The 25,986-nt window shown below is 46.2% G+C and overlaps 1 protein-coding gene across 1 annotated transcript in view; it reads left to right on the top strand.

Annotated features, from left to right (window-relative positions):
• Kif3c (kinesin family member 3C) overlaps positions 1-4,987 on the top strand; it is a 40,716-nt gene extending 35,729 nt beyond the window's left edge. Inside the window, exons 6-8 of the mRNA XM_051142887.1 lie at positions 3,731-3,839; positions 3,981-4,153; positions 4,338-4,987. Coding sequence (XP_050998844.1) covers positions 3,731-3,839; positions 3,981-4,153; positions 4,338-4,434 — 379 coding nt within the window. The 3' untranslated portion in view covers positions 4,435-4,987. The remainder of the gene's footprint in view (positions 1-3,730; positions 3,840-3,980; positions 4,154-4,337) is intronic.
• The last annotated feature ends 20,999 nt before the right edge of the window (positions 4,988-25,986 follow it).

The raw sequence follows: 25,986 nt of genomic DNA, 5'->3' as shown, positions 1-25,986 counted from the left end.
CAGTGATCCACCTGCTTTTGCCTCCCCAGTGCTGGGATTAAAGGCATGTGCCATGCCCCCCCCCCCCCCCCCCAACCCCGTGTGTACAGTTAGTTTTATGCAAGGACAGAATGTCCTGTCTGAGAGTTATTGTGGCTCCTTCCTGTCTTCTGCCTTCTAGTGTCACCTATTGAATTTGTCATTGCTCCTTTTATTTGTATCATTGCTTGAATTAGCAGATGGAGTTAATTTGAAGTCCTGTGTCAGCCCTGGCAATGCCCTGTGCTGTTTGCCTTTTTGAATCCCAGCAGTTCTGAGGGGAGGACATGTTGGAGGCCAAAGACAGTAAGCTACTTCCCAGGGTGACCGAGATGTAAGGGGCCAAGACAGTGTTCAAACCCAGCTTTTGTCTCCCTCCCAAACTTGTGCCCCTCTTCTTTTTTCTGAAAAAATTGGACACCACTTTCTTGTTTTCTTTGTTTGCTACTCATCGGTTTTGAGGGATTCAAATACTGTGTTATGTTCATCAAGTGGCCGCGGGGGAGAAGTCTGCGGCTGTGGACATGGACATGGTAGCTCATGGCTGCCATCCAGGCACTACAGAGACTGAAACCCGATCAGCAAGATTACAGGGAGCGTCTGTGGCCAGCTACATGTCAAGACACTGCATCATAAAAACAAAACTGGCTGCATGTGGTGGCTCATGCATGTAACCCCAGAACTTGGGGGTAGAAGCAGGGTGATGAACTGAAGGCCAGCTATCATGGTGGCGTAAGACTGTCTCAAGACAGAGTGGGGGAGGGGTGGCAGGGGGAGGAAAGAAAACAGATCGGTGTCTAGCTCAGATGGTAGGCCTAGCACACATGAAGCCCCGGGTTCTGCGTCTAGCATCACGGTACACTATGTGTATTACTGTACACCTAGAACCTCAGCGCCCAGAAGGTGGAAGTTAGAGGGTCAAAAGTTCAGAGTCATCCTCTGCTATGTAGTAGATTCCAGATCACCGTGGCCTAGGTGAGATCCAGTCTCAATAAAGCAGAACAATACTGGGACGGGTCACCCGGTCGACTTACAAAAAAAAAAATCCATTCATTCATTCATTCATTCATTCATTCAGCCTGTATCACTGTTTTTCCTTGAATGTATACGTGTGCACTATGTTCGTGCCTGGTGCCCTCAGAGACAGGGTTGCTCTGTGAGGCCTTGGCTGGCTGGCTTGGGCTTGATCTGTAGACCAGGCTAGCCTCAAACTCACAGCGATCCGCCTGCCTCTGCCTCCCGAGTGCTGGGAGGATATTCTTATCCCCTGGAACTGCTATGTGGGTACCGAGGACCCAATCAGGGTCCTCTGCAAGAGTGTGGGTTCTCCTGAGAACGGAGCCATCCTTCCAGCCCTACCTTTGTTGTTCTTAGTTTGCTTTTGTTTTTGTTTTGTTTTGTTTCTGAAATGGAGTCTTATTGTGTATCCCTGGCTGGGCTGGGGAAGGTAGACCAGGCGGACTTTGTACTCAGAGATCTGCCAGCTTCTGCCTTTCCAGTGGTGGGATTAAAGGTGTGCTCCACCACACCCAGCTACCTTATTCCTTAACCTTTATTTTGTTATTTTCCGTGTATATGTGCATTTTGCCTACGTTGTATGCCTATGTACTGCATGTATGCAGTGGCCAGAAGAGGGCATTAGATCTCTTGGAACTGGAGTTGCAGAGGGTTGTGAGCCACTATGTGGGTGTTGGGAATCAACCCCTAAGCCAGCCCTTGCATTATCTTTTGTTGTTGTTGTTTTTGTTTTCTCCAGACAGGGTTTCTCTGTGTAGCCCTGGCTGTGCTGGACTCACTTTGTAGACCAGGCTGGCCTCAAACTCACAGAGATTTGCCTGCCTCTGCCTCCTGAGTGCTGGAATTACAAGTGTGGGCTACTGCACCTGGCTATTTTTTTTTTAAGATTGTATTTATTATTTATAGTGTTTTGCCTGCATATGTGCCTGCACACCAGAAGAGGGCACCAGATCACATTATAGATGGTTGTGAGCCACCATGTGGTTGCTGGGAATTGAACTCAGAACCTTTGGAAGAACAGCCAGTGTTCTTTTTTTTTTTTTTTTTTTTTTTTTTTTTTTTTTTTTGGTTTTTTGAGACAGGGTTTCTCTGTGTAGCCTTGGCCATCCTAGACTCACTTTGTAGACCAGGCTGGCCTCGAACTCACAGTGATCCGCCTGCCTCTGCCTCCCGAGTGCTGGGATTAAAGGCGTGCGCCACCACGCCCGGCTCCACAACCAGTGTTCTTAACCTCTGGGCCATCCCTCCAGCCCGCATCCACAGCTCTTTTCCCACGTTCTTTTTGGTTGTTTTAGACAGGATCTCGCATAGCCCAGGCTGGTCTTGAACTCACTCTGTAGCTGAAGATAAACTTGAACTCCTGATTTTCCAGCCGGGATCAAAAGCATGCGCTAACATATCTGGCCTACTTTAACCATTTTATTTTGTTAACTCTTAGGAATGACATGGAAAGGCAGCCATCAATAATCAGTGTGTGTGTGTGTGTGTGTGTGTGTGTGTGTGTACTCGTGCTGTGGTACACATGCACATCACCTGTGTGCACATCCTGTGGAGCTAAGAGGACAACCATAGGTGTCATTATTGAACACTGTCTACCTTTTGTTTGTAACAGTCCCTCGTTGGCCTGGAGTTCACCAATTAGGCAGGACTGACTGGTCGGAATCTTCCACCTCTGTGTTGCTAGCGCAAGGGTGAAAAGTGTATGTAACCATGCTTACCTTTTCTTTTTTACATGGTGTCTTAGTGTTTTATTGCTTTGAAGAGACACCATGACCACAATAACTTTTTTTAATATTTATTTATTGGTTTTTCAACACAGGGTTTCTCTGTGTAGCCTTGGCTATCCTGAGCATTTAAGGCCGGGCATGGTGGTGCACACCTTTAATCCCAGCAATCAGGAGGCAGAAGCAGGAGGATCGCTGTGAGTTCGAGGCCAGTCTGGTCTACAAAGCAAGTCTAGGACAGTCAAGGCTATACAAAGAAACCCTGTCTTGAAAAACAAAACAAACAAACAAAAAGCATTTAAGGGGCTGGAGAGATGGCTCTTTCAGAGGTCCTCAGTTCAATTCCTAGCAACCACATGGTGGCTCACAACCATCTATAATGGGATCCGATGCCCTCTGCAGGTGTACATGAAGGCAGAGCACTGTAAACATAATATTATTATGAGAGAAAAATTAGAGCCACAAGACGGGTAAGATGTGTGCTTTCTTATATTACACTAGTTTAAGTTATTGTAGGGCCTGAAGTAGAGCCAGCTACCTGGGTAACAGTTCCTACTGATGCCATTTGCTCTTTGGGTTTGAGGAAATCCCTTCTAATCCAGTGTGGTGGTGTATGACTATAGTCCCTGCACTTGGTAGTTGAGGCCGGAGGCTCAGTAGCTAGTAGCTTAAGGTTATCCTCAGCTACATGAGTTCAAGGCCAACCCCGATTGCATGAGACCCTGTCTCTAAAATGCTAAAAGCTGAGCCGGGTCTGGTGGCGCAGGCCTTTAATCTCAGCATTGGGGAGGCAGAGGCAGGTGGATCACTGTGAGTTTGAGGCCAGCCTGGTCTACAAAGTGAATCCAGGACAGCCAAGTTTACACAGAGAAACCTGTCTCAAAAAACAAACAAACAAACAAAAAACAAAAAAAGCTAACAGCCCACTAAACCAACAATAAACTCATTCCAATATCCCATTTTCCCTACAGGAATAACAGTCAAATGAAGAAGCGGCCAACTTCTGCAGTGGGCTACAAGAGACCTATCAGCCAGTATGCTCGGGTTGCCATGGCAATGGGGTCCCATCCCAGATACAGGGTAAGAAGCTAAGAAACCCAAGGAACAACGATGCTTACCACATGCACTTCCTCTTAAGCATCTGGTCATACTTGTGATGCCCAAGATCCAGCACCTGGAAGCTACACTGCTCCTCACGTCTCATGTATTGTTTTACCACAGGCTGAAAATATAATGTTTTTGGAACTGGATGTGTCCCCACCAGCTATCTTTGAGATGGAATTTTCTCATGACCAAAAACAAGATCCACGCGTCCTGCACATGGAGAGGCTCATGAGGTTGGACAGCTTTCTGGAAAGGCCCTCCTCGTCTAAAGTGCGAAAGTCAAGATCCTGGTTAGTACTGCCAGGGCCAAGGTGAGCCCCGGACTTAGGAGGTAGGACCGCACAGACTGCTCAAGGCTGAAGAGGGCTTGAGTGGCAACCAAAGAGGGTATGGGGAGGGAAAAGAAAAGTCTCCAGTTCCTGTCCTCTGGTTTCCCTAATCTCTCCTTTGGTCTGTCTCCTTGCTTCTCCACAGGTGCCAGAGTCCTCAGCGGCTTCCTCCACCCTCCACGGCCCATGCCTCCGTGGCCTCTGCTCCTCTGCACCCTGCCACAGTGGTAGATCACGACTGACAGCCTTCAGTCAGGCTGCCCGTCATACAGACTCCTAGGACAGGGCAGCCAACCCTGGTTCATCCCATCTGATGCTTGGTGCGTTTGTGTGTGGTATGTATGCATGCATGTGTGTATGTGTGTGTATGTATGTGTGTGTGTGTGTGTGTGTGTGTGTGTGTGTGTTTGTGTGTGTGTGTGTGTACTGGTGTGTGTGAAGGGACAAGGAACTGGCAGATGACGCCCCTGCCTGTTTTCTGTGCCTCCTTTATTTAATTCATATTATTTATTCATGGAGCTTGGTTAGTGAGGAGAAATCCCCTCACCTGAGCTGCCTGGGCCTGCTGTGATCACTGCATAGCCCCCTTTTTTCTTCTGGCTGGGGAGAGACTTAATTCAGGCCCCAAGCTCCTCCTCCTGTCAGCTGCTCCAAGAAGGGAAAATAGCTAGTGCCTGAGAAGAGAGTGCTTCCTTTCCCCTCCCAAGTTCATCGTCTCCATCGTCTTATCTGATGGTGAGCAGCCCCTGAAATGCATTCTGGGCCTGGGAAACTGCCAGCAACCATTAAGGGCAGGAGGTACCCTAGTAGTGTTGGTGCCTGCAACTCCTGATGGACCGAGCCTCCGCTCTCCTCCTGCTGGGCTCCAGACTCTTCCAGCCTCCAGGCCTCTTTCCCAAGGACTTTCAGTGGCCTGAGACTCATCCCGGGCTCTGCAGCCTCCTGGGCAAGGCCTCGAGGCTTCCCCCAGCTCCATCCGCTTCATTGCCAGCCCCTTCTCCACCCTTGGGAAGTGTGAGCCAAACTGTTGTTGCCACCGTGAGACTTGCAGGGAATGGAACCGTGTGGAAACAGCGCGGACTGTCCGTGGAGGAAGTCCCCTCCTCAGATCCCTGGGTTTCTATCTCCTCCAAGAAGCTCCTTTGGTGAACAGAGCATCAGACACCTCTCCTCATGGGAGGTGCAGCTTCTTCCTGCTTTGCTCATTGTTCTCCGAAGCTGTCAGGTCTCAGTCCGCTGTGGGAGGAATCGTGTCATTCTGCCCCTTACTAAACGCAGATAGCAAAATCCTTCGCTTTCCCCTCCAGCTAATACAAGAAATAAACCCAGGCACAATCTTTGCCAGATTTACTTATTTTCCCTATTTCTTAGTCACATCTTGGGGGGATGGGGACAACAACACTATTTTGTTGAAAAATCGATCCACTCTTTACTACTTGTGTGAATTGGTCCCTCCTTACCTTCCTCTGTGACTGCCCCAAATGTCTCCAGGTACTGCAAGTGATAAGTAAATTTCTATTTTAAAAAGTTAATTTTCATTGACCTTTATTTTTTAACATGCAAGATAAAACTTATTTTTTTAAGATTTATTCTTATTATTTTTAAACTATGTGTGTCTGTATACATGAATGCAGAGGTCAGAGGCGTGGACCCCCTGGAGCTGGAAGTGCAGGTGCTTGTGAGCCACCTGACATGAGTGCTGGGAATTGAACTCAGGTCTTCTGGAAGAGCGATACGTGCTCTTAACCGCTGAGCCATCTCTAACTGCTGTTTCTTTTTCTTTTCTTTCTTTTTTTAAGGTAGGGCCTTTCTGTGTGGCCCTGGCTTGCTACTAGTATTCACTTGCAATTGCCCCACCCTTCCCTCAAATTTGAGGCACTCCTGCCTCCACTTCCCAGGTGCTGGAATTATAGATGTGAGCTATGATACCCAGTCTTTATTTTGAAAATGTTTTTTGTATATTTGCAATCTCCCAAACATTGCTGAAAGTCACTGAGGTTGAGGTAGGAGAATTGCCAGTGATCATAGCCCATTCTATAGGATGAAACTTTGTTTCAAAACAAAAAAAATCAAAGCCGGAAAGATGGTTCAGAGGTTAACAGCACTTGCTGTTCTTGCAGAGGGACCCAAGTTGTGCTCCCTGCACGCACCTCAGGCAGCTCCAGGGGATCTGGCACCCTCTTCTGCCTCTGCAGTGATCTGCACATGCCTACCTACAGACACAAACAAGCACACAACTAAAGATGAAGTTTCTAACATTTGGGTTTAAACTGAGCTTGGTGGTACATACCAATCCCAGTACTTGTGAGATATAGGTAGGCAGATCAGGAGTTCAAGATCTTCCTTGGCTCCATAGCAAAAATAAATAAATAAATAAATAATAAAATTTAAACTTTTAAATTTAAGTTAAAATCATCCAGTTCTATTTATTCCACAACTAACTTGGATTCCTCCCCTAATTGCTAAGTTAAATCCACGATCCTCTGTTTCTGTTGTTTTGTTGTTTTGAGACAGGGTCTCTCTACATAGTCCTGGCTGGCCTGGAACACACTGTGTAGAAACCAGGCTGGCATGCAACTTGCAGCCATTTTCCTGCCCCTGCCTCCAGAGTGCTAGGATTATGGGTGTGTATTACCATGCCTACCCCTATGTCTAATCTTTTCCAGGTCTTGGAGCTACTCAAAAGATGTTGATGAGCACATAGTATCTTGTATAAGGAATTGTAATTTCTGCTGTCAACTTTTAACAGTTCTCTCTCTCTCTCTCTCTCTCTCTCTCTCTCTCTCTCTCTCTCTCTCTCTCTCTCTCTCTCTCTCTGGTTTTTTGAGACAGGGTTTCTCTGTGTAGTCTTGGCCATCCTGGACTCTCTTGGTAGACCAGGCTGGCCCAGAACTCATAGAGATTCTCCTGCCTCTGCCTCCCTGAATGCTGGGATTACAGGCTTGTGCCACCACACCCGGCTAGAAATTTCTCTTAATATTAAGAATCATACTGCCAAATACATTGACTTATTTTAAAGATGTATATTGTGGTGGGCGGTGGTGGGTAATTTCAATGAAAGCAAACAGGAAATTAGGATTCCAGGCGCTCTAATGTTGAGAGTCCCCTGGTTTATGAGCAGCGCTGTTATTTCTGTAAGGCATGAAGCTGATAGATCTGCCAGAAGTTTTATGTGTGGCAAAGGGCTGCGGGGCGTTCTTGTCCTTTTGGGAAATCAGCCCTTCTTGCGCCATTCAAGTTCTCCTCTGGGGACCACCCGCTTGACCTCCCACTGCTGTGTCTTCTGCTGTTCTACTGGACTAGACGGTTGAGCCTTTCAGCTGCCTGTTCTTTAAGGGAATCTTAGCTTTTCACCAGAGCCCTAGGATGATTTGACATTCAGGATTTAAATCAGAGGTTTGGCTTTATCTCAGACAGGAGTTGTGTGTAGAAGTCTCCCCATGTGACCTGGGCCTCGAGGGACCTCCCCCCCGCTGAAGCTGCACGTGTCACCCATTCACCACTTGGACACATTGACTCCCCACACCCCTCACTTGTCCCTCACAGTCTTATAGCACAATATAGCCCATGTCAGCACCCCAGCCTGAGTGCGGGGACCCAAGGTGCGGTTAGAGGAGGCACTCCTGCCTATGGTACTGTATATGTGTGTTTATGTGTGTGCTTATGTTGACCTGTACAGGGGTACTGCACTCAATGTGAGATACCCTGGGGACAAGGCCACCAAAGGTGGCTGGATCTCAGTCTCTGTCTTTCTCTCTCTCCCTTTTCTTTTACTGTATCAGACATTTGACTGACAAAGTAAGGGCCTTAATTAGGACCAAATTCCCATGTCTGTTGCTATGGTCTTTAATTAAAGTTATGCTGTGGCCCATTCTTGTCACTCTATACATAAGACTATCTGGGGCATATGTAATATATAAATATATACATACATATATATAAAGCGATAACCTCTGTCCCCCTGGTTTAGGATGGAGGTCTTTCTGTTAAGTGGAGATGCACCCTAGCTTGGTGCTGCCAGCAGCCTGTGGGCCCCAGCCCTGTTGAGATTAACACAGTTGACAATAAAGGAATAAGTATCACCATGGCGTCCATCCTCGCCTGCTTATCTTCCCTCCGCCTTTCCTCCTTGCACTCCCCTCTTCGCTTTCACCTTTCTCTTCAGCTTTTTCAGCAAGGGCTCGCAAGTATCTGGAGGCCACCTGCAGCCATCAGAACTTCGGAGGGGATGTAACTGCTCTGTGAAAGGATGTCAGGTGGATTAGCCTGGCTATTAGAGTGCTTGTGCAGCTTGTTCAAGGCACGGTTTCATCCCTGGCATGGGAAGAAAGAAAGAGATACTAAATAGACGAGGCTGGTAAGAGAGCTCAGTGGGTAAAGGTGCCTGCTGCCAAAGAGGACGGCCTGATTGGATCCCCAGGGCCCATACATAGTGTGGAGAGAGAACTGATGCCGGCAAGTTGTCCACTGATCTCCACATCTGTGCTATGGTGTGGGTGGCACATCTACCCATGCACACTGTAAAACATGATCCACAGGGCCAGGCGTGGTAGTGCAGGCCTTTAATCCCAGCGCCTGGGGGAGGCAGAGGCAGGTGCATCCCTGTGAGTTCGAGGCCAGTCTAGTCTACAAAGTGAGTCCAGGACAGCCAGGGATACACACAGAGAAACCCTATCTTGGAAAAAAACAAAGAAACAAACACAACAACAACAGAAACAAAACCGTGATCCACATAGAGAGACTATTTGACTTAAAAGAGGATATTGGGAAAGAGCCCAGTCAGTAAAGTCATGAGGCCTTGAGTTTGGCTCTCTAGCACCCACATGAAAAGCAAGATGCGTCAGAGCAAGCCTGTGATTCCAAGATGGGAGAGGTGGGGAGAAAGGAGACCCCTGGGATTTACTAGTTAATGTAACTGAATAAGTGAACTCCAGGCTTAGGGAGAAACTGTCTCTCTTTTAAACTGCACATGTGTCTGTCTGCACACCTGTTCATTTCTTTATGTTGCTCAGTGTCACGGCATGCATTTGGAGGTTAGAGGACAGCATGCCTGAGTTGGTTCTACCCAACCATGTGAGTCCTAGGGATTGAACTCAGCTAAGCAGACTTGGTGGCGAGCACCTTTACCCAGTGAGCCATTTCCCCAGCCTGAGAGTCATTCTCAAAAAGGAACAGAGGAGAGTGACGTAGGAAGACACTTTTGGCCTCTGCATGCTTACACACATCAGTCCAATCATGGTCACAAGATGAAGGCGGGGTGGGCGGGGGGTGGGAGGGACGTAGAGGGAATATAGATATGAATGTATCTGCCCAGTAGGTAGAATTGCTCCTCTGGGAGGTCTGTGCCAGGGCTGTGGGAACAGCCATTCACCTTCCATGACAGCAGCCCCTGACCAGAATTCTGAGTTATTGGCTCACCTCAGAATTGGTGGGGGTTCCTCAGATTAGCTGTCAGGGATTAGACAGAAAATAATTCGTGGAAAGCATACACATGTGCCTGGCATGTGGGGAGCGCTAAGTTCCAATACAAAACTAGTTTCCAACCTGGGTGGAGCTCACTGAGAGAACACAGGAGCACCATGCCCAAGGCCCTGTGCTCCACTTACAGTCCACAAAACAAACATAAAAGACCCAAGTCCCTGTGTGTCTGTCTCGGAGGGAATGAAAAGCACTGACCGAAAACCTCGTGCCCCTGCTCACAAAGCAGAAACACCCGTGAGCAGTTTCAGAACTGAGATTTTTTTTTTTCCCCCAAAGGAATTTCTTGCCCCTGTACTTTCAGGCCTGAGGCTCCCAGGCTTCGGGCTGAGTGTCATCCTGGTGCTGGAAACATATGCCAGGAGTTGCGTCGGGCCCTTTGAGGGAAAAAAATAAATCAAGGACTGGAGAGATGGCTCAGAGGTTAAGAGCACTGGCTGCTCTTCAGAGGTCCTGAGTTCAATTCACAGAAACTACATGGGGGCCCACAATCATCTATAATCAGATATGGTGCCTTCTTCTGGTGTGTAGGTGTACATGTATGCAGAACGCTGTATATGTAACAAATAAATAATTTTTTTTTTTTAATGAAAAAAGGGCTGGAGAGATGGCTCAGAAGTTAAAAGCACTGGCTGTTCTTCCAAAGGTCCTAAGTTCAATTTCCAGCAACCACGTGATGGCTCACAACCATCTACAATGAGATCTGGTGCCCTCTTAAAGGCTGGGCGGTGGTGGTGCACACCTTTAATTCCAGCACTTGGGAGGGAGAGGCAGGCAGATCGCTGTGAGTTCAAGGCCAGCCTGGTCTACAAAAGTGAGTCCAGGACAGTTAAGGCTACGCAGAGAAACCCTGTCTCGGAAAACCAAAAGGAAAGAAAAGAAATGTAAAAAGAAGGTCATGACTGCTCCTAGGTATGGTGGGAGAGAGGTTTATTACGGATATGAGGGAGAACATGGGCTACTGGTGTACTTTTTAAATCTATTTTTATTTTGGGTTCCTTATATATCTTTTTCCCTTCTCCACCCCAACTCCTTCCAACACCCCAATATCAGGTAGGAGGTTATAGGGAGAGGGGGCATAGTTTTCCTTAGCTACTTTTTTGGGTTCCTTGGGGGCAAGTCCAATCTTCATTCCAGGATATCTCCAACGATTTCTTCTCATCAAACTGCCTCGAGAGCAACCAGGAGCAGCAGGGGGGAAGCAACAGCAGCCTTCTTCTTTCTTGGAGCCCCCAGGAGCCTCGAGTCTCTCTGTGTGTCTGGCATTTATTCCCATTGGCCAAGACCACGCCCCCGCACAAGGCAGTTGCCAGCTGACAAAGATCACATGCCCTCTCAGGAGGCAGCTGTCAGCAGTCGACAAACTGGAACAGCCCCATATCCCACCCCTAGGATTAAAACAAAACCATGTTCCTTCCACAACACTAGGTAGAGACCAAGACATCTGAGAAGAATACAGTGTGAACGTGACCCTGAGCCGGGACATGTGAGATGAGGTGGGAGGGGAGAGGAGCTGCTGACCAAGACGGGTGGCCTGGGCCAAAAGACTTGCATAGCCGAAACAGCTGAATGATATAGGGTCCAGAAGAGCTGCGGGAAGGGAGGGCCAGCCTCAATACCTGCACTGCACAGTTTAGGATAGGGAGCTGGGTATGCCAGCCAGGAGGGCCCAGGTAAACACTTCACTGAGCCACTTCACCAACCTGCGATTCATTCAATTCTCATTAAAAAAAAAAAAAAGATTTATTTAGGGGTTGAGGAGATGGCTCAGGGTTAAGAGCACTGTCTGCTCTTCCAGAGGTCCTGAGTTCAATTCCCAGCAACCATATAGTGACCCATAACCATCTAGAATGGGATCTGGTGCCCTCTTCTGCCCTGCAGGTGTACACTATATACATAAGAGAGAGGAGGGGGAGAGGGGAGAGAGAGATTTATTGCATATACCATGTTCTGCCTGCATGTACACCTACATGCCAGAAGAGGGCACTAGATCACATTAGAGATGGTTATGAGCCACCATGTGGTTGCTGGGAGTTGAACTGAAGACCTCTGGGAGAGCAGACAGTGCTCTTAACCTCTGAACCATCTCTCCAGTCCCTGATTTATTCTCAAAAAGGAAAAGAAGAGACTGATTTTGGCTTCTATATGCATGCACACATCACCCTTACCACACACACACACACACACACACACACACACACACACACACACACACACACAAGATGAAGGAGGGGAGAAAGCGAGAGAGAGACAGACAGACAGACAGAGACAGAGAGACAAAGACAGCGAGGCAGAAAGACACAGAGAGAGTGAATGCTGGGAGAAACTGGCAACCAGCATCCACTGTGACATTTTAGTGAGTATGTCAGTTAGCCATCTGTCCCAGGTTTGAGACCTAACACACAAATGTCTGAGAACTCTTCCCAGGTCGGAAGTAATGTCAGTGGCTCAGAAGAGAGTTGAGGAAATTGACAGTCTTTCCTGGCTACACAGTGACGGAGCTGACCCTCCTCACCCCACAGCCTCTGAACATACTGCTTCTCCAGCCCACGGGCTCCGAGGAAAATGTTTTTGTGGTAGGAAGTGTATCTTCCAGAAGTTTCCTGCTCATGTGATCCAGCCACAGGCTCCAGAGAGGTAGGATCTCAGTCTATATAATGTGGTCTGATGCCCTCTTCTGGTCTGCAGGTGTATATGCAGTTAGAGCACTGTATACATAACAATAAATCAATAAACAAATAAATAAATCTTTTTTAAAAATTACTATCTTTTTGTGTGTAAATGTGCGTGAGGCACACTCACCCACGCACACATGAAAGTTGAACTATAGATCGATGAAGTTGGTTCGCTTCCAATATGTGGGTCCAGGGGATTGAACTCAGGTCATCAAACTTGGCAGCAAGCACCTTTACCTGCTAAGCCATTTGCACACAACTGATATTTATCATCATCATCATCATCATCATCATCATCATCATCATTATTATTATATTTTAAAGATTTGCTATTTTGCCAGATGTGGTGGCGCACGTCTTTAATCCCAGCACTTGGGAGGCAGAGGCAGGTGGATCGCTGTGAGTTTGAGGCCAGCCTGGTCTACAAAGTGAGTCCAGGACAGCCAAGGCTACACAGAGAAACCCTGTCTCGAAAAACAAAAACAAAACAAAAAATTTTGTTATTTTTATTTACATGTATGTGTGTGTGTGCCTGCATAGGTCTATGTGTACCACATGCATGCAGATGCCAGGTAGGCCAGAGGGCATCAGATCCTCTGGCACTGGAGTGACCTAATGTGGGTGCTGGGTACTGACTCCCAGACCTCTGCAAGAGCAGCAAGTGCTTTTATCCATTGAGCTGTCACTCTTGACCTACAACTGATGCTCTTGACCACTGATGCGGGATAGCTTAGGACAAGTCTAATGTGTGCTTATTGCAGTCCCCTGGCTATTTTTCTTACAGAGTGATCCAAGGAGTCCCTGCATTGAGGTGATGGCCCTCAGTTGGGCACAGTGGCCTGCACCTATCATCCCAGCATTAGGAAGGCAGCTACAGGATCATTTCAAGTTCAAGGTAAAAGTGATCTACATAGCAAGGTCCAGGTGAGCCTGGGCTGTAGCATGAGACCCTGTCTCAAGAGAGCCAATCAGTGTGGGACTGGAGGGACTGTTCTTGCTGAGGCTCCAAGGTTGGTTCTCAGCACCCCTGTCAAGTGGCTTACAACTGTCTTCAACTCCACCTTCAGAGGATCCAACACTCTTCTGGACTCCAAGGGCCCCTGAACTCACCCATAAACATGATTAAAATTAATAAAAATAAATGTAAAAAAGAAAAACCAGGGCCGGGCATGGTGGTGCACGCCTGTAATCCCAGCACTCAAGAGGCAGAGGTAGGCGAATCACTGTGAGTTCAAGGCCAGCCTGGTCTACAAAGGGAGTCCAGGACAGCCAAGGCTAACACAGAGAGACCTTGTCTCGAAAAAAATACAAAAAGAAAAACAAACAAAAAAAAAAAAAAAAAAAAAAAAGAAAGAAAGAAAAGAAAAGAAAAAAAGAAAAACCAACTAACCAAATATCCCTTCTCCACCCTCCCCCCAAAACCGATCTAGAACTGGGAGACTGTTGAGTGAGTACAGTGCTTGTGCAAGCATGATAACCTGAGTCTGAGCCCCAGTACCCACATAAAAAGCTAGGCACTGGGGGCTGGAGAGATGGCTCAGTGGTTAAGAGCACTGCCTGCCCTTTCAAAAGGACCCGGGTTCAATTCCCAGCACCCACATGGCAGCTCACAACTGTCTGTAATTCCAAGATCTGACACTCCCACACGAATGGACATAAATTAAAATTAAATAAAATATTTTTTTCGCCGGGCGTGGTGGCGCACGCCTTTAATCCCAGCACTCGGGAGGCAGAGGCAGGCGGATCGCTGTGAGTTCGAGGCCAGCCTGGTCTACAAAGTGAGTCCAGGATGGCCAAGGCTACACAGAGAAACCTTGTCTCGAAAAAACCAAAAAAAAAAAAAAAAAAAAAAAAAAAAAAAAAAATATTTTTTTAAAAAGCCAGGCACTGAGCATGCATGCACTGTTAGCATTCTGCTTCAGTCTGCCTACCTGTGATGTCATTGCTTACCTGCCACGGGGGCGTGACACTGCCCAGGGGCATACAAAAGAACAGACACTCCACGAAGTCTCTCTTCTCACTCTTCTGTCTCTGTCTCTGTTTCTCTCTCTCTGGAAGCACCCTTAGCCCCTTTCTCTCTCCCACCCCCATGCTCATTTAATAAACTCCTCTACAACATGATATCTGGTGCCTTATACTTTATCTTACCTTATATCTAATTAGGTGCACGCCTACGCCTGAATATATGCTCATGCGCACGCGTGCGCGCACATATATATACACACACACACACAGACAGACATGCATGCAAGTGAAAGCTAAACTATAAACTATCTAGGGAGTCATACAGAAAAATGCATCATTGAGAAAGGACAACGCATAGAGGAAATTGAAGAGACCCTCAGCAGGAGGTAGTTGGTGTACAATGGCCCCCACTCCAGGCCCCAGGGAACTGGTAGCAAAGCAAGTTAAAATTGACCTCTAAGCAGGGTGGCAATGGCACACACCTTTAATCCCAGCAGAGGCAGGCAGAGATCTCCAAGTTCTGAAGCCAGCCTGGTCTACAGAGTGAGCTCTGGGATAGCCAGGCCTACACAGAGAAACCCAGTCTCAAAAACCAAAACCAAACAAAACTGACCTCTAAGTTCTCTTGGCTGATGCAAGAATTCCAATGTCATCTCCAGAAAGAAAAAAAAAAAAAAATGATCTGCTTTTTATTCCTTCCCTTGCTACCTAGTAGCACACCCCCTCTCTCGGGAATTCTGACTTGTTCACCCTGGAAGCAATGATTCCTGTCTCAGATACCCTCTTCCATCCCTCCTGAGCATCCTCAGCAGAGGGCTGGGACAGCTCTCTTTGATGTGCAAAGCAGGCTGCCTCTCTCCTCTTTGTTACCGCAGACATCAAGGCTGGTAGCTGCCATTGTTGTGACAATTTATAGTTGTTCCTGGCCCTTTCTCCTCATCAAATTAGACACATATGTTGATTGCATTTTGTTCCAGTTAGTGATTAAAAAAAAAAAAGAGTCAGTGCAGAAGACTGAACAGAATAAACTGATTATTGCTCTTGGTGCCTAGCACCCTCTTCACTCAAAGCACCCAGGGTTCACCTCTCCCAGTGACTGGAGACCCTGGATACTTACCAGCCCTGCAGCTACAGGAGCTTTGAGCCCACCCCCCACTCAGTTTGCTTTACAAAGAGAAAGCATTCAGGAGGAGCCTCTGAAAACCTCCATTATTCTGGGTGGGGCGAAAGAGGTGGAGAGGGAGCCTGCGTGTGATATTAAAAAGGGAGTTAGAGAGAGAAGGCAGGATATGCTATGAGAAGTTTAAAAAGCACTTAAATGAACATACTCACCCACGCCAAGAAGCACCTACACAAAAGCGTAGAAAAGAAAAGAAAATGGAATCCAGTTGGGGGAATAATTTATAATATTCCTCACTTCATCAGTAAAGTAGAAGATTATAATCATTCGTTCGTTTCACTGGTGGTTAAATGCCCATAATGTGAAAGGCCTTATATTTTGTGAATAGAGCTTTAGGCAGCGTGTCCTCAGGTAACATTGTCCTGAGGCAGAGATTCCATCACCTGAAAAACAAACAAATAGAGTAATGGTGACAATTGGGGGGAGGAGAGGCTGAGATGTAGCGTAGTATGGTGAGGCTTGCTTGCCTGGCAGCCGGGGGGGCCCTGGTTTGATCTTCAACAGTACATAAAACTGGGGGTGATGTAATACTTAGGCAATGCAAACAGGAAGATCAGGAGTTCGAGACCATCCTTGGCTACATAGTGAATTCAAGGCCAGCTGGCGATAAGTGAGATCTTGTCTTGTTTCTCTGTGTAGCCTTGGCTGTCTTGGACTCACTTTTGTAGACCAGCCCAGCCTCGAACTCATATTGATCTGCCTGCCTCTGCCTCCCGAGTGCTGGGATTAAAGGTGTGTGCCACCACGCCCGGCTTCGCCCAGACATGTCTTAAGTTCAAGTTTGTCTTGTTCTGCTCACATCCCCCTCATTCTGTCCTACATCAATGCCTGTCTGATATCAGGACGTTCAAAGCTTAGAGAAAGATTTTCCTAACGAGATCAATGAGACAAGCTAACAGAGAGGCTCAGGGTGTGGTCCGCCATTACTGCTTTGTGCAAGGGAGAGTACAAGAGATGCTCAGGGTGGGGTACAGAATTGTTCCCTGGTACCAAATATTTTGAACTGACATTTCAGAATATCTTGGAAAGTTACCAGGATATAATTTCTGAGTGCTCAAAACTATGAAAGAGAGGCCAGGCATGAAGGCAGCACACACCTTTAATTTAGCACTTGTGTGGCAGAGGAAGGTATCTCTTTAAGTTCAAGGCTAACCTGGCCTACATAGTGAGTTCTAGGACAGTCAGAGCTATATAGTGAGATCCTGTCTCAAAAAAAAAAAAAGGCGCCCATGGGTCCGCCCAAACTAAGTCACCAGCCAAGGACAATACAGGCAGTAAACTTTAAACCCCTACTCAGATCTAGCCAATGGTCAGAACATTCTCCACAGTTGAGTGGAGAGTGGGATATGACTTTCTCACGTACTCTGGCGCCTCACATTTGACCATGTACCCTGGACGGGGAGACCTGGTGGCACTCAGAGGAAGGACAGCAGGTTACCAAGAAGAGACTTGATACCCTATGAGCATATACAGGGGGAGGTAATCCCCTCAGGAACAGTCATAGGGGAGGGGAATAAGGGGAAAATGGGAGGGAGGGAAGAATGGAAGGATACAAGGGATGGGATAACCATTGAGATGTAACAAGAATAAATTAATAAATAAAATAAAATAACTAAAAAAAAAAAAAAAAAAAGGCACTGTAAGACTTGTGTTGGAAGCCGTGCGTGGTGGCGCACGCCTTTAATCCCAGCACTGGGGAGGCAGAGGCAGGCGGATCGCTGTGAGTTTAAGGCCAGCCTGGTCTAAGGCTACACAGAGAAACCCTGTCTCGAAAAAAAAAAAAAAAAAAAGACTTGTGTCGGGAGAGTTTTTCTGGAAGCCCCAAATGAGAGAGTCCGAGATCGACGTAAACGCAAGAAGCTTTTATTGATCCATGGCGATGGGGTCTACCTGCCTTCGAGAAGGAGGAGACCTGGAGCAGCAAAGGCTGTGGGTTTTTATACCCTTTACAGAAGCCGACTTCCGCAACAGTGATTATTACAAACTTGATTGGCCAACAGGGTGACCTTTAAGCTGATTGGCTGCGTGACCAAGGCAAGGGGACCAGGGCCAGACCGCAGGAGGGAACTTTTTGTTTGTTCTGGTCACTGACCTGTAGCTCTGATTGGTTGGCCCCAGAAACCTAGGAACAGTTGTTAGCTGTGTGTTTGTGGCTCTCCCTGGAAACTCCGGGTGTGTATGTGTGTGAGTGTGTGTGTGTGTGTGTGTGTGTTGGGGGGGGGTCAGGTGCTCAGGCCCTGAACACAAAATGGTGTTGATTTAGTCTCTACAGCATGGACTAGGGAGATAATGTAGTCAGTAAAAGTGCTTGCTTCATAAGCATAAAAACTTGAGTTCAGGGCCTGGAGAGATGGCTCAGAGGTTAAGAGCACTGACTTCTCTTCCAGAGGTCCTGAGTTCAATTCCCAGCAACCACATGGTGGCTCACAACCATCCACAATGAGATCTGGTGCCCTCTTCTGGCATGCAGGAGCACATGCAGACAGAACACTGTATACATAATAAATAAATAAATCTTTATAAAAGAAAAAAAAAAAAAACGAGTCCAAGGCGGGTGGTGGTAGCACACACCTTTAATCCCAGCAGAGGCAGGAGGATCTCTGTGAGTTCGAAGCCATCCTGATCTACAGAGAGAGAGTTCCAGGACAGCTAGAGCTGTTACACAGAGAAACCCGGTCTCAAAACAAACAAAAAACAAAAACAAATAAACAAATAAACTTGAGTCCAATGCAGAGGCAGGCAGATCTCTGTGAGTTAGAGGCCAGCCTGGTACAAAAAGAGTTCCAGGCAGGGCTGTTACACAGAGAAACCCTGCCTCAAACAAAGAGATAACAACAACCACTCCCAGGGATCCACCTGTCTCTGGGATTACAGGCATGCATCACCACTCCTGGCTTTGAGTTCAGGTAAACACTCATGTAAACAAAAAGGGTGTGGTGGGGGGCATGTGTTTATAATCCCAGTGCTGGGATTATAGGCCAGCCAGCCTAGCCTAGTCAGCAAGCTTCAGGGCAGTGAAAACCTATACTCCAAAAACAAGGTGGATGGCACTTGAGGAATGACCTCTGATCTCTACAGGAGCACACACATGCACACAGACCTGCATGCACACAAACAGATGAAGGTCCTGGTATGGTGGATAACACCTGTAGTCCCAACAGTCAGGGGACAAAGGCAGGGATGTCAGGAATTAGAAGCAATCCTGGGCTGCATGACAGAACTGTCTCAAAACGGGGGGAAAAAGGAAGTTTTGCGGAAACGTGAAGATGAGCCAAGTTCCTGTATTTGGAATACAAGGAAGTGATTCTACCAGAGACTGACTAGATTTACTTCCAGTTTATTAGACCACAAAAGCAAAACTCATAGCATTTTGCATTAGGTGTGCAAAGTCACGCAGGCTAAAAATTTCCAGATGCAATAAATGCACTTTAAAAGAAAACCTTAAAGGGTCAGAGTGGCTCGGTTGGAGAATGCCTGTATCATGCACAAAGCCTAGATTGGATCCCTACGACCACATGATACCAGGCAGAGTGGGACAACCTGTGATTCTGGTGCTCAGGAGATAGAGGCGGGAGGGTCAGAAAAGAAGTTCTAGGTCATCCTCTGCTACAATGTGAGTTCAAGGCTATCCTGGATTATACGTGACTACCTAAAACAAAACAAACAAGGCAACAATAACAAAAACAAAAGAAAGGCAGACAGACAGACCTTTAAGTTAGATATAGAGGCATGTAACCATTTTCCTCCTTGTGCCCTGTTACCAAAATAACAACTCTGAGACTTTATTATTTTATGAATAGATACCTAGGCCATAAGATTTAGCTCTTTCCCTGAATAGCTCATAACTTATATTGCCCGTTCTATTCTGTGTGTGCCATATGGCTGATTAACTCTCCTCGATTTCATGTGTCCTTCATGCTCAGAGTCCAAGGAGAATCTCCCGCTTCTGACTCTATCTCAGAGTTCCTCTCTTTCTCTTGGAACTTTCACTCCTATTTCCTGTCTCAGCTAAGAGGCCATCAGCTTTTTATTAAGAGGTGATGCTTCCATGTGGTACACAGGAGTTCCACTGGCTGGCCTAGGGCTCAGCTGGGATTTAAGGCATGCGTCAGTACTCCTGGCCCTAACAGCCTTTAATCTTAGATCAAAGATTGATAGAAATGGTATATTACTAAAATATTTTTGTATGTAATTTTAAAAAACATTTTATTAAGTGTATATGTGTGTACATGCATATGTGCCATGGTGCCTTAGGATTTCCATTGCTGTGAAGAGACACTATGGCCAAGGCAACTCTTATAAAGGACAACATTTAATTGGGGCTGGCTTACAGTTTCAGAGGTTTAGTCCATTATCATCATGGCAGGAAGCATGGCAGTATGGAGGCACACATGGTGCTGGAGGAACCAAGAAGTCTACATCTTGATCCACAGGCAGTCAGGAGGAGACTGTCCTTGGCAGGCAGCCAGGAGGAGGCTCTCTTCCACAAGGGGCAGAGCCACTTACTTGGTGACACACTTCCTCCAACAAGGCCACACATGTTCCAACAAGGCCACACATGCTAATAGTGCCACCTTTGTAGGCCAAGCATTCAAGCACGTGAGTCTATGCGGGCCAAAGCTATTGAAACCATCACACACAGTATGTATATGAACAAAGGACAATTTATAGGAGTTAGGGCTCTCCTCCAATGGAATGGGTTAATAGGCTTGCTGGCAAGCAGCAGTTGGTCCATCCCACAGCCCCACATGGCGGCATATTACTTATCTCTTCTCTAGGCTGCCAACTGTAGCAAAAACAAACAGATTAGCTTAATTTTCCTTATTCCAAATACAGGCTGCCTCTTTGCACAGCTAGCTAACGTTTTTAGTATCTCTATTAGAAACTGCCACTCCTTTTTAAAAAAGATTTATTTATTTATTTTTTATTATGTATACAGTGTTCTGCCTGTATGTACACCTGCAGGCCAGAAGAAAACATCAGATCACATCAGAGATGGTTGTGAGCCACCATGTGGTTGCTGGAAATTGAACTCAGGACCTTTGGAAGAGCAGACGGCACTCTTAACCACTGAGCCATCTCTCCAGCCTCTTTCTATTCATTTTTATTTACCATTGGAAACAACTGCCAGCCAGTTCTAGTTTAAATTCATGACTACGCAACTCTCTATGCTGCCAAGCAACCTTACTACTTTCCCGCGCCCAGCCACCGGGACCCTTTAATATAGTTCCTCATGTTGTGGTGAATCCCCAACCACAATTTTATTTTTGTATACTTCAGATTCTTGTTACAAGTCACACTCTAATAATTCATAACTCTAATTTTGCTACTGTTATCAATTGTAATGTAAACATCTTTGGAAATAGAGGTTTGCCAGGGGGGTTGTGACCCACAGGTTGAGAACTGCTGGAACGTTCCATGCCTTGCTCTGTGCAAGGCTAGGCCTTGCCGTTCCTGTCTTTTGTTTCAATGTAACATCAAATTCTGAGTGGCTTTCTGTGTAGCCCTAGCTGTCCTGGAACTTGCTCTGTAGACCAGGCTGGTCTCAAACTTCAGAGATCCGCCTGCTTCTGCCTCCTGAGTGCTGGGATTAAAGGCGTGCACCACTACCACTCAGCTTGTTTTTTGAACTTTTAATTCTCCTGAAAACTTCCTAGTGTTGAAACTAAAGTTGTGCACCACCATCTTTGGTTTTCTTTTATTTCCTGAGACAGGGCCTTGAAGTGCTGGACTCAAGCCATCCCCTGAGTCACTAGGACTTCAGGCATGCATCACCACGCCTTGCTAAAAATAAATTTGGTGGTTTTGTTTGTTTGCAGCCAGGTCTAGTTATATAGCCCACACTGTTCAGAAACTTACGGTGTAGGCCAGCTGGCACAGAACTCATAGCAATCCTCCTGCCTTTGCCTCCCTGAATACTAGGATGACAAGCGTGAAACATCATGCCTGACATAAAAATGAATACTCATTGAATAAACCAGTCTGTCTTTTCAGAGATAACATTGGTGGCCGGCCTGAATAATCTAAATGACTTACTCTCTAACCCTAACAAAGATCTATGGGGAGGAAGAGGCAGTCTCCTGTGTAAGTGTGGCATCTGTAGTTGCCTCAATCTAGTGGATGGCTCTGCATCCAGAGTTGCATGGATAGCATACGTTGGACATAATGGGTCTAAATTAAAAAAATAAGAAGTTGGAGGAGCTTAGGGTGGTGGTGGTTGGGGATCTGGGAGGAATTATGGGAAGAAGATGGGTGTGAATAAGACCAAAATATACTAAATGAAATTTTAAAAGAATAAAAATATTTTTTAAATTGTTTAAGTTCAATCAGTAAAAGACAAGGTCAGGATCAATCTAGGTTTAGGCTGTGTTTTCTCTCTATGTAAAAATCTATAAGGAGTATATAAGAACTATTTTGGGGGGTAAAAATACAGTGCAGTTTAGAGCACTTTCCTAGCATGAGCAAGGCCCTCCATTCAGTCTCCAACACAACATACCATCCAATTGGAAAATGTATTTGGCCTCTGAGTATTATAAAGAACATTTAAGACAATTTCAGAATGAACAGTCAGATTCCTCACGGGTGGTGGGAGATGCTGAGGCCATCTGGGTAGATGAAGCCCATGATAACTAAGAAGTCACACAGCTGGGCTGGCCTCCAGGTCCTCTGCTTTCCTTCCTGTTTCCTCCAAGCCCAGAGCATCCAGCCACCTGCAATCCAGTCTGGTTGAAGTCATTGCTCAAGTTTCTCATTCTGCCCCTGAGACTAGTTCATCCTTATATATAGGCAATCAATTATGAAGTGCATCTGTGCTAGTGAGCCCGTGTCTCCACAAGCAACGAAACGAAAAGCATCTGCTTCCAGCAGGATGGCTCAGCTGGGGAAGGCACTTGTTGCTGATGCCTTGAACTTGATCTCTGGGACCCACATGATAAAAGAAGAGAGCTAACTCCTTTTTTTTTTTTTTAATATTTATTTATTTATTATGTATACAATGCTCTGCCTGCATGTACCCCTGCACACCAGAAGAGGGCACCAGATCTTATTATAGATGGTTGATGAGTCACCATGTGGTTGCTGGGAATCGAACTCAGGACCTTTGGAAGAGCAGCCAGTGCTCTTAACCTCTGAGCCATCTCTCCAGCCCGAGAGCTAACTCCCTAAAAGCTGTCCTCTGATCGCCACATGTGTGCCACTGGATGTGTGCACCCACCCACCCATACACAGAACAAATAAAAATGTAATAAAAGACATAAATAAAACCTAACCATTTCTGTTACATGGTGCTGCAAATACAATAATGACCAGGCAAATATGTCCCTGTTCCTCTCCAGTGTTTAATTCATAGTTGAGAATGACTCTAGAGCTTGTTATGTAGCCCAGTCTGTCTAGAATTCACGATTCTCCTGTCTCAGCTACCCATTGTGTCTGGATTATGTCAAAGTTGTATTTCTTTTCTTTTCTTTTTTAAGATTTACTTAATTTGTATACAGTGTTATGCCTAGATGTACACCTGCACACCAGAAGAGGGCATTAGATCACATTATAGGTGGCTGTGAGCCACAGTGTGCTTGCTGGGAATTGAACTCAGGACCTTTGGAAGAGCAGCTTGTGCGTTTAACCTCTGAGCCATCTCTCCAGCCCCTCAAAGTTGCATTTCAACAAACCATCTCTCTCCTCCTTTGCTGTAGGCTCCTGATGGCCGTAGTCCTACATAAGCTAAATCTTGTTGCACTTAGTAGCGAAGTGGTGAAAAAGAGTGGGGATTTTGCACTTTTTGATTACAAGGTATAAAAAGATACAATCGTTCACATTCACTGACGTGCCAGGCGTTTTTTACACATGCTCTCCTAACCAGAAACCAGATCTCTCTCTGTCTTTCTCTGTCTCTGTGTCTTTGTCTGTCTCTCTGTGTCTGTGTCTGTCTCTGTCTCTCTCTCTCACACACACACTAGCAGAGAAAACTCAGCCTTGAAAAGGTGAAGTGGGGCTGGAGAGAGACGGCTCATCAGTTAAGAGCACTGACTACTCTTGCAAAGGACCTGTGTTTGATTCCCAGCACCCACATGGCAGCTCACAACTGTCTGTAACTCCAAGATCTGACACCTTCATACCGGTATATATGCAGGCAAAACACCAATGATCATAAAATAAAAACAAATAAATTAAAAAAAAAAAAAAAAGAAAGAACAGGTGAAGTGGCAGCCGGGCATGGTGGTGCACGATTTTGATCCCAGCACTCAGGAGGCAGAGGCAGGTGGATTGCTGTGAGTTCCAGGCCAGCCTGGTCTACAAAGTGAGTCTAGGACAGCCAAGGCTAACACAGAGAGACCCTGTCTCGGAAAAAAAGAAAAAAGAAAAAACAAAAAGAAAAGGTGAAGTGGCACGTCCAAGTTCCCACGTGAAATATACTCAGATAGGAATTCTGGCCCGGACCATCTAGTTTTGTCCTATACAGCCACTTGCTGTAGAGCGTATTCCTTCCAATTGCAATATTCCCTCCAAATTGAAACATTTACTCCAGGAGGGAAAAGGAAGCTCAGGAGCTTCAGATGGTAAACAGAAGGGCACATGCCCAGAGAACAAAAAATCAAAACCAATCCCCCCAAAACCCAACCCAACCCAACCAACCAACAACAACAAATCTTGAAAGATTCTTGAGGGTGCCTACCAATAGTACAACTGGGGGTAAACAATTGTACTGTTTAGAGGCCAGGTGCGGTGGTACACACCTGTAATCCCAGCACACAGAGAGGCAAAGGCAGGCGATCTCTCATGACTTCAAGGCTAGTCCAGGACAGCCAAAGCTACAAAAAAACAAATGAAAGAGAGCTCCAGGAATGCAGTTTTCCAAGCTGGCAGCTATGCTGGCCTGGGCTTTCTGGTATGTAGCTCCTTTTGTCAGTCACCCCTGATCTTTGTCAGCAACCACTCACCCACACTCTTTTTAGTATTGCCAACACAAAACTCATTGGTTGGTCAAATTGAACATTGGTGCAATCCTTACTTTGGTCTGTTACGGGGTCTCTCTCTCTGGAGTGAGTAGATGAGTGTGTTATGTCTCTGTGTCTCCCCAGGAAAAGTCTGTCACCCAACACCACTGCTATTGCTCCATGTAGGGTCAGAGGCATGGTCCAATTTACAGCCTGTTCCCAGTCATGACCTGACTTTAGGCAAGCATATTTGAGATGGCAGATTGGTCAAGAGTATGGCTAGGGACTCACACTCTTAGCAATCTTCTTTTTCTCCTTCTTCTTCCTCTTCTTCTTCTTCTTCTTCTTCTTCTTCTTCTTCTTCTTCTTCTTCTTCTTTTTATGAGCACTCTATCTGCATGTGCACCTGCCTGCAAGAAGAGGGAATCAGATTCCACTATAGATGGTTGTGAGCCACCATGTGGTTGCTGGGAATTGAACTCAGGACCTTGGAAGAGCAGATAGTGAGTGCTCTTATCCGTTGAGCCATCTCTCCAGCCCAGCAATCTTCTTGCTTCAGCTTGTGTTGGGCTCCTCAAAAAAGACACAGGCTTTGTACTGAGGTGATAGGTACCGTGCATCTTATGTATAGTGATGTTGAGTTAAAAAAGGAATTGCTGATAGGATATATTCATGTCAGTTGCCAGAGTCCTGTGATCTGTAGCTGACGGTCTCCCAAGCTTACTATAAATGTGTGTGTGTGTGTTAACATAGCTGTTTTGAACAGAGGGATGAGGATGTCAGCTCAGGGGTTGAGCACTTGCCTACATGTTGAAGTCCTGGATTTGATCCCTAGTACAAATAAATTTAAAAATTGAGGAAAAGGTTATCAGTCTTTTCCTTTAAAAAAAAAAATTCTGTATGTTGGATGGGTGTGGCAATGTATGCTTTTAATTCCAACAGTCAGAAGGCAGAGGCTGGTGATCTCTGTGAGTTCGAGGCCAGCCTTAGTTTACATACGAAGTTCTAGGACAGCCAGGGCTACAGCATTTTCAAAAAGGAATCTCTCTCTCTCTCTCTCTCTCTCTCTCTCTCTCTCTCTCTCTCTCTCTCTCTCACACACACACACACACACACACACACACACACGCACACTTGTTGATGGTTCTTTCTTGAGACAGGGTCTCATACAGGTAAGGCTGGCTTGGGATTTACAGACCTTGCAGAAAACCGTAAGCTTCTACTCTCCTCAGTGCTAGGATGACAAGGGTGCACCACAACACAGCTTTTGACAGAGAAAAACTGCCAATAGTTTAAAAAGAAAAAAAAAGGTGCTATGAACTGCTAAAACCCATCTAGGTATCGGCTATGGGCTGGATAAGAGGCTGTCACTAGAGCTGTGCCTACATTGTGAAGATCTGTAATCCTGGGTACTCTGGAGGTTGTGCAGAGAGGACAGCAAGTACAAAGCCTGCCTAAACACAGTCTGGATAATTTAGGAAGCCTCTCTCTCAAAGTAAAACAAAACCAAACCAAAAATGGCTGGGAGTACAGCTGAGTGGTAGGCTTGTTCTAGGCTGCAGA

This window comes from Acomys russatus, chromosome 1 (genome assembly GCF_903995435.1).
Source record: "Acomys russatus chromosome 1, mAcoRus1.1, whole genome shotgun sequence".
Taxonomy (NCBI): domain Eukaryota; kingdom Metazoa; phylum Chordata; class Mammalia; order Rodentia; family Muridae; genus Acomys; species Acomys russatus.
The sequence above is the reverse complement of the archived record's forward strand: the minus strand, read 5'-3'. Positions and strand labels throughout refer to the sequence as shown.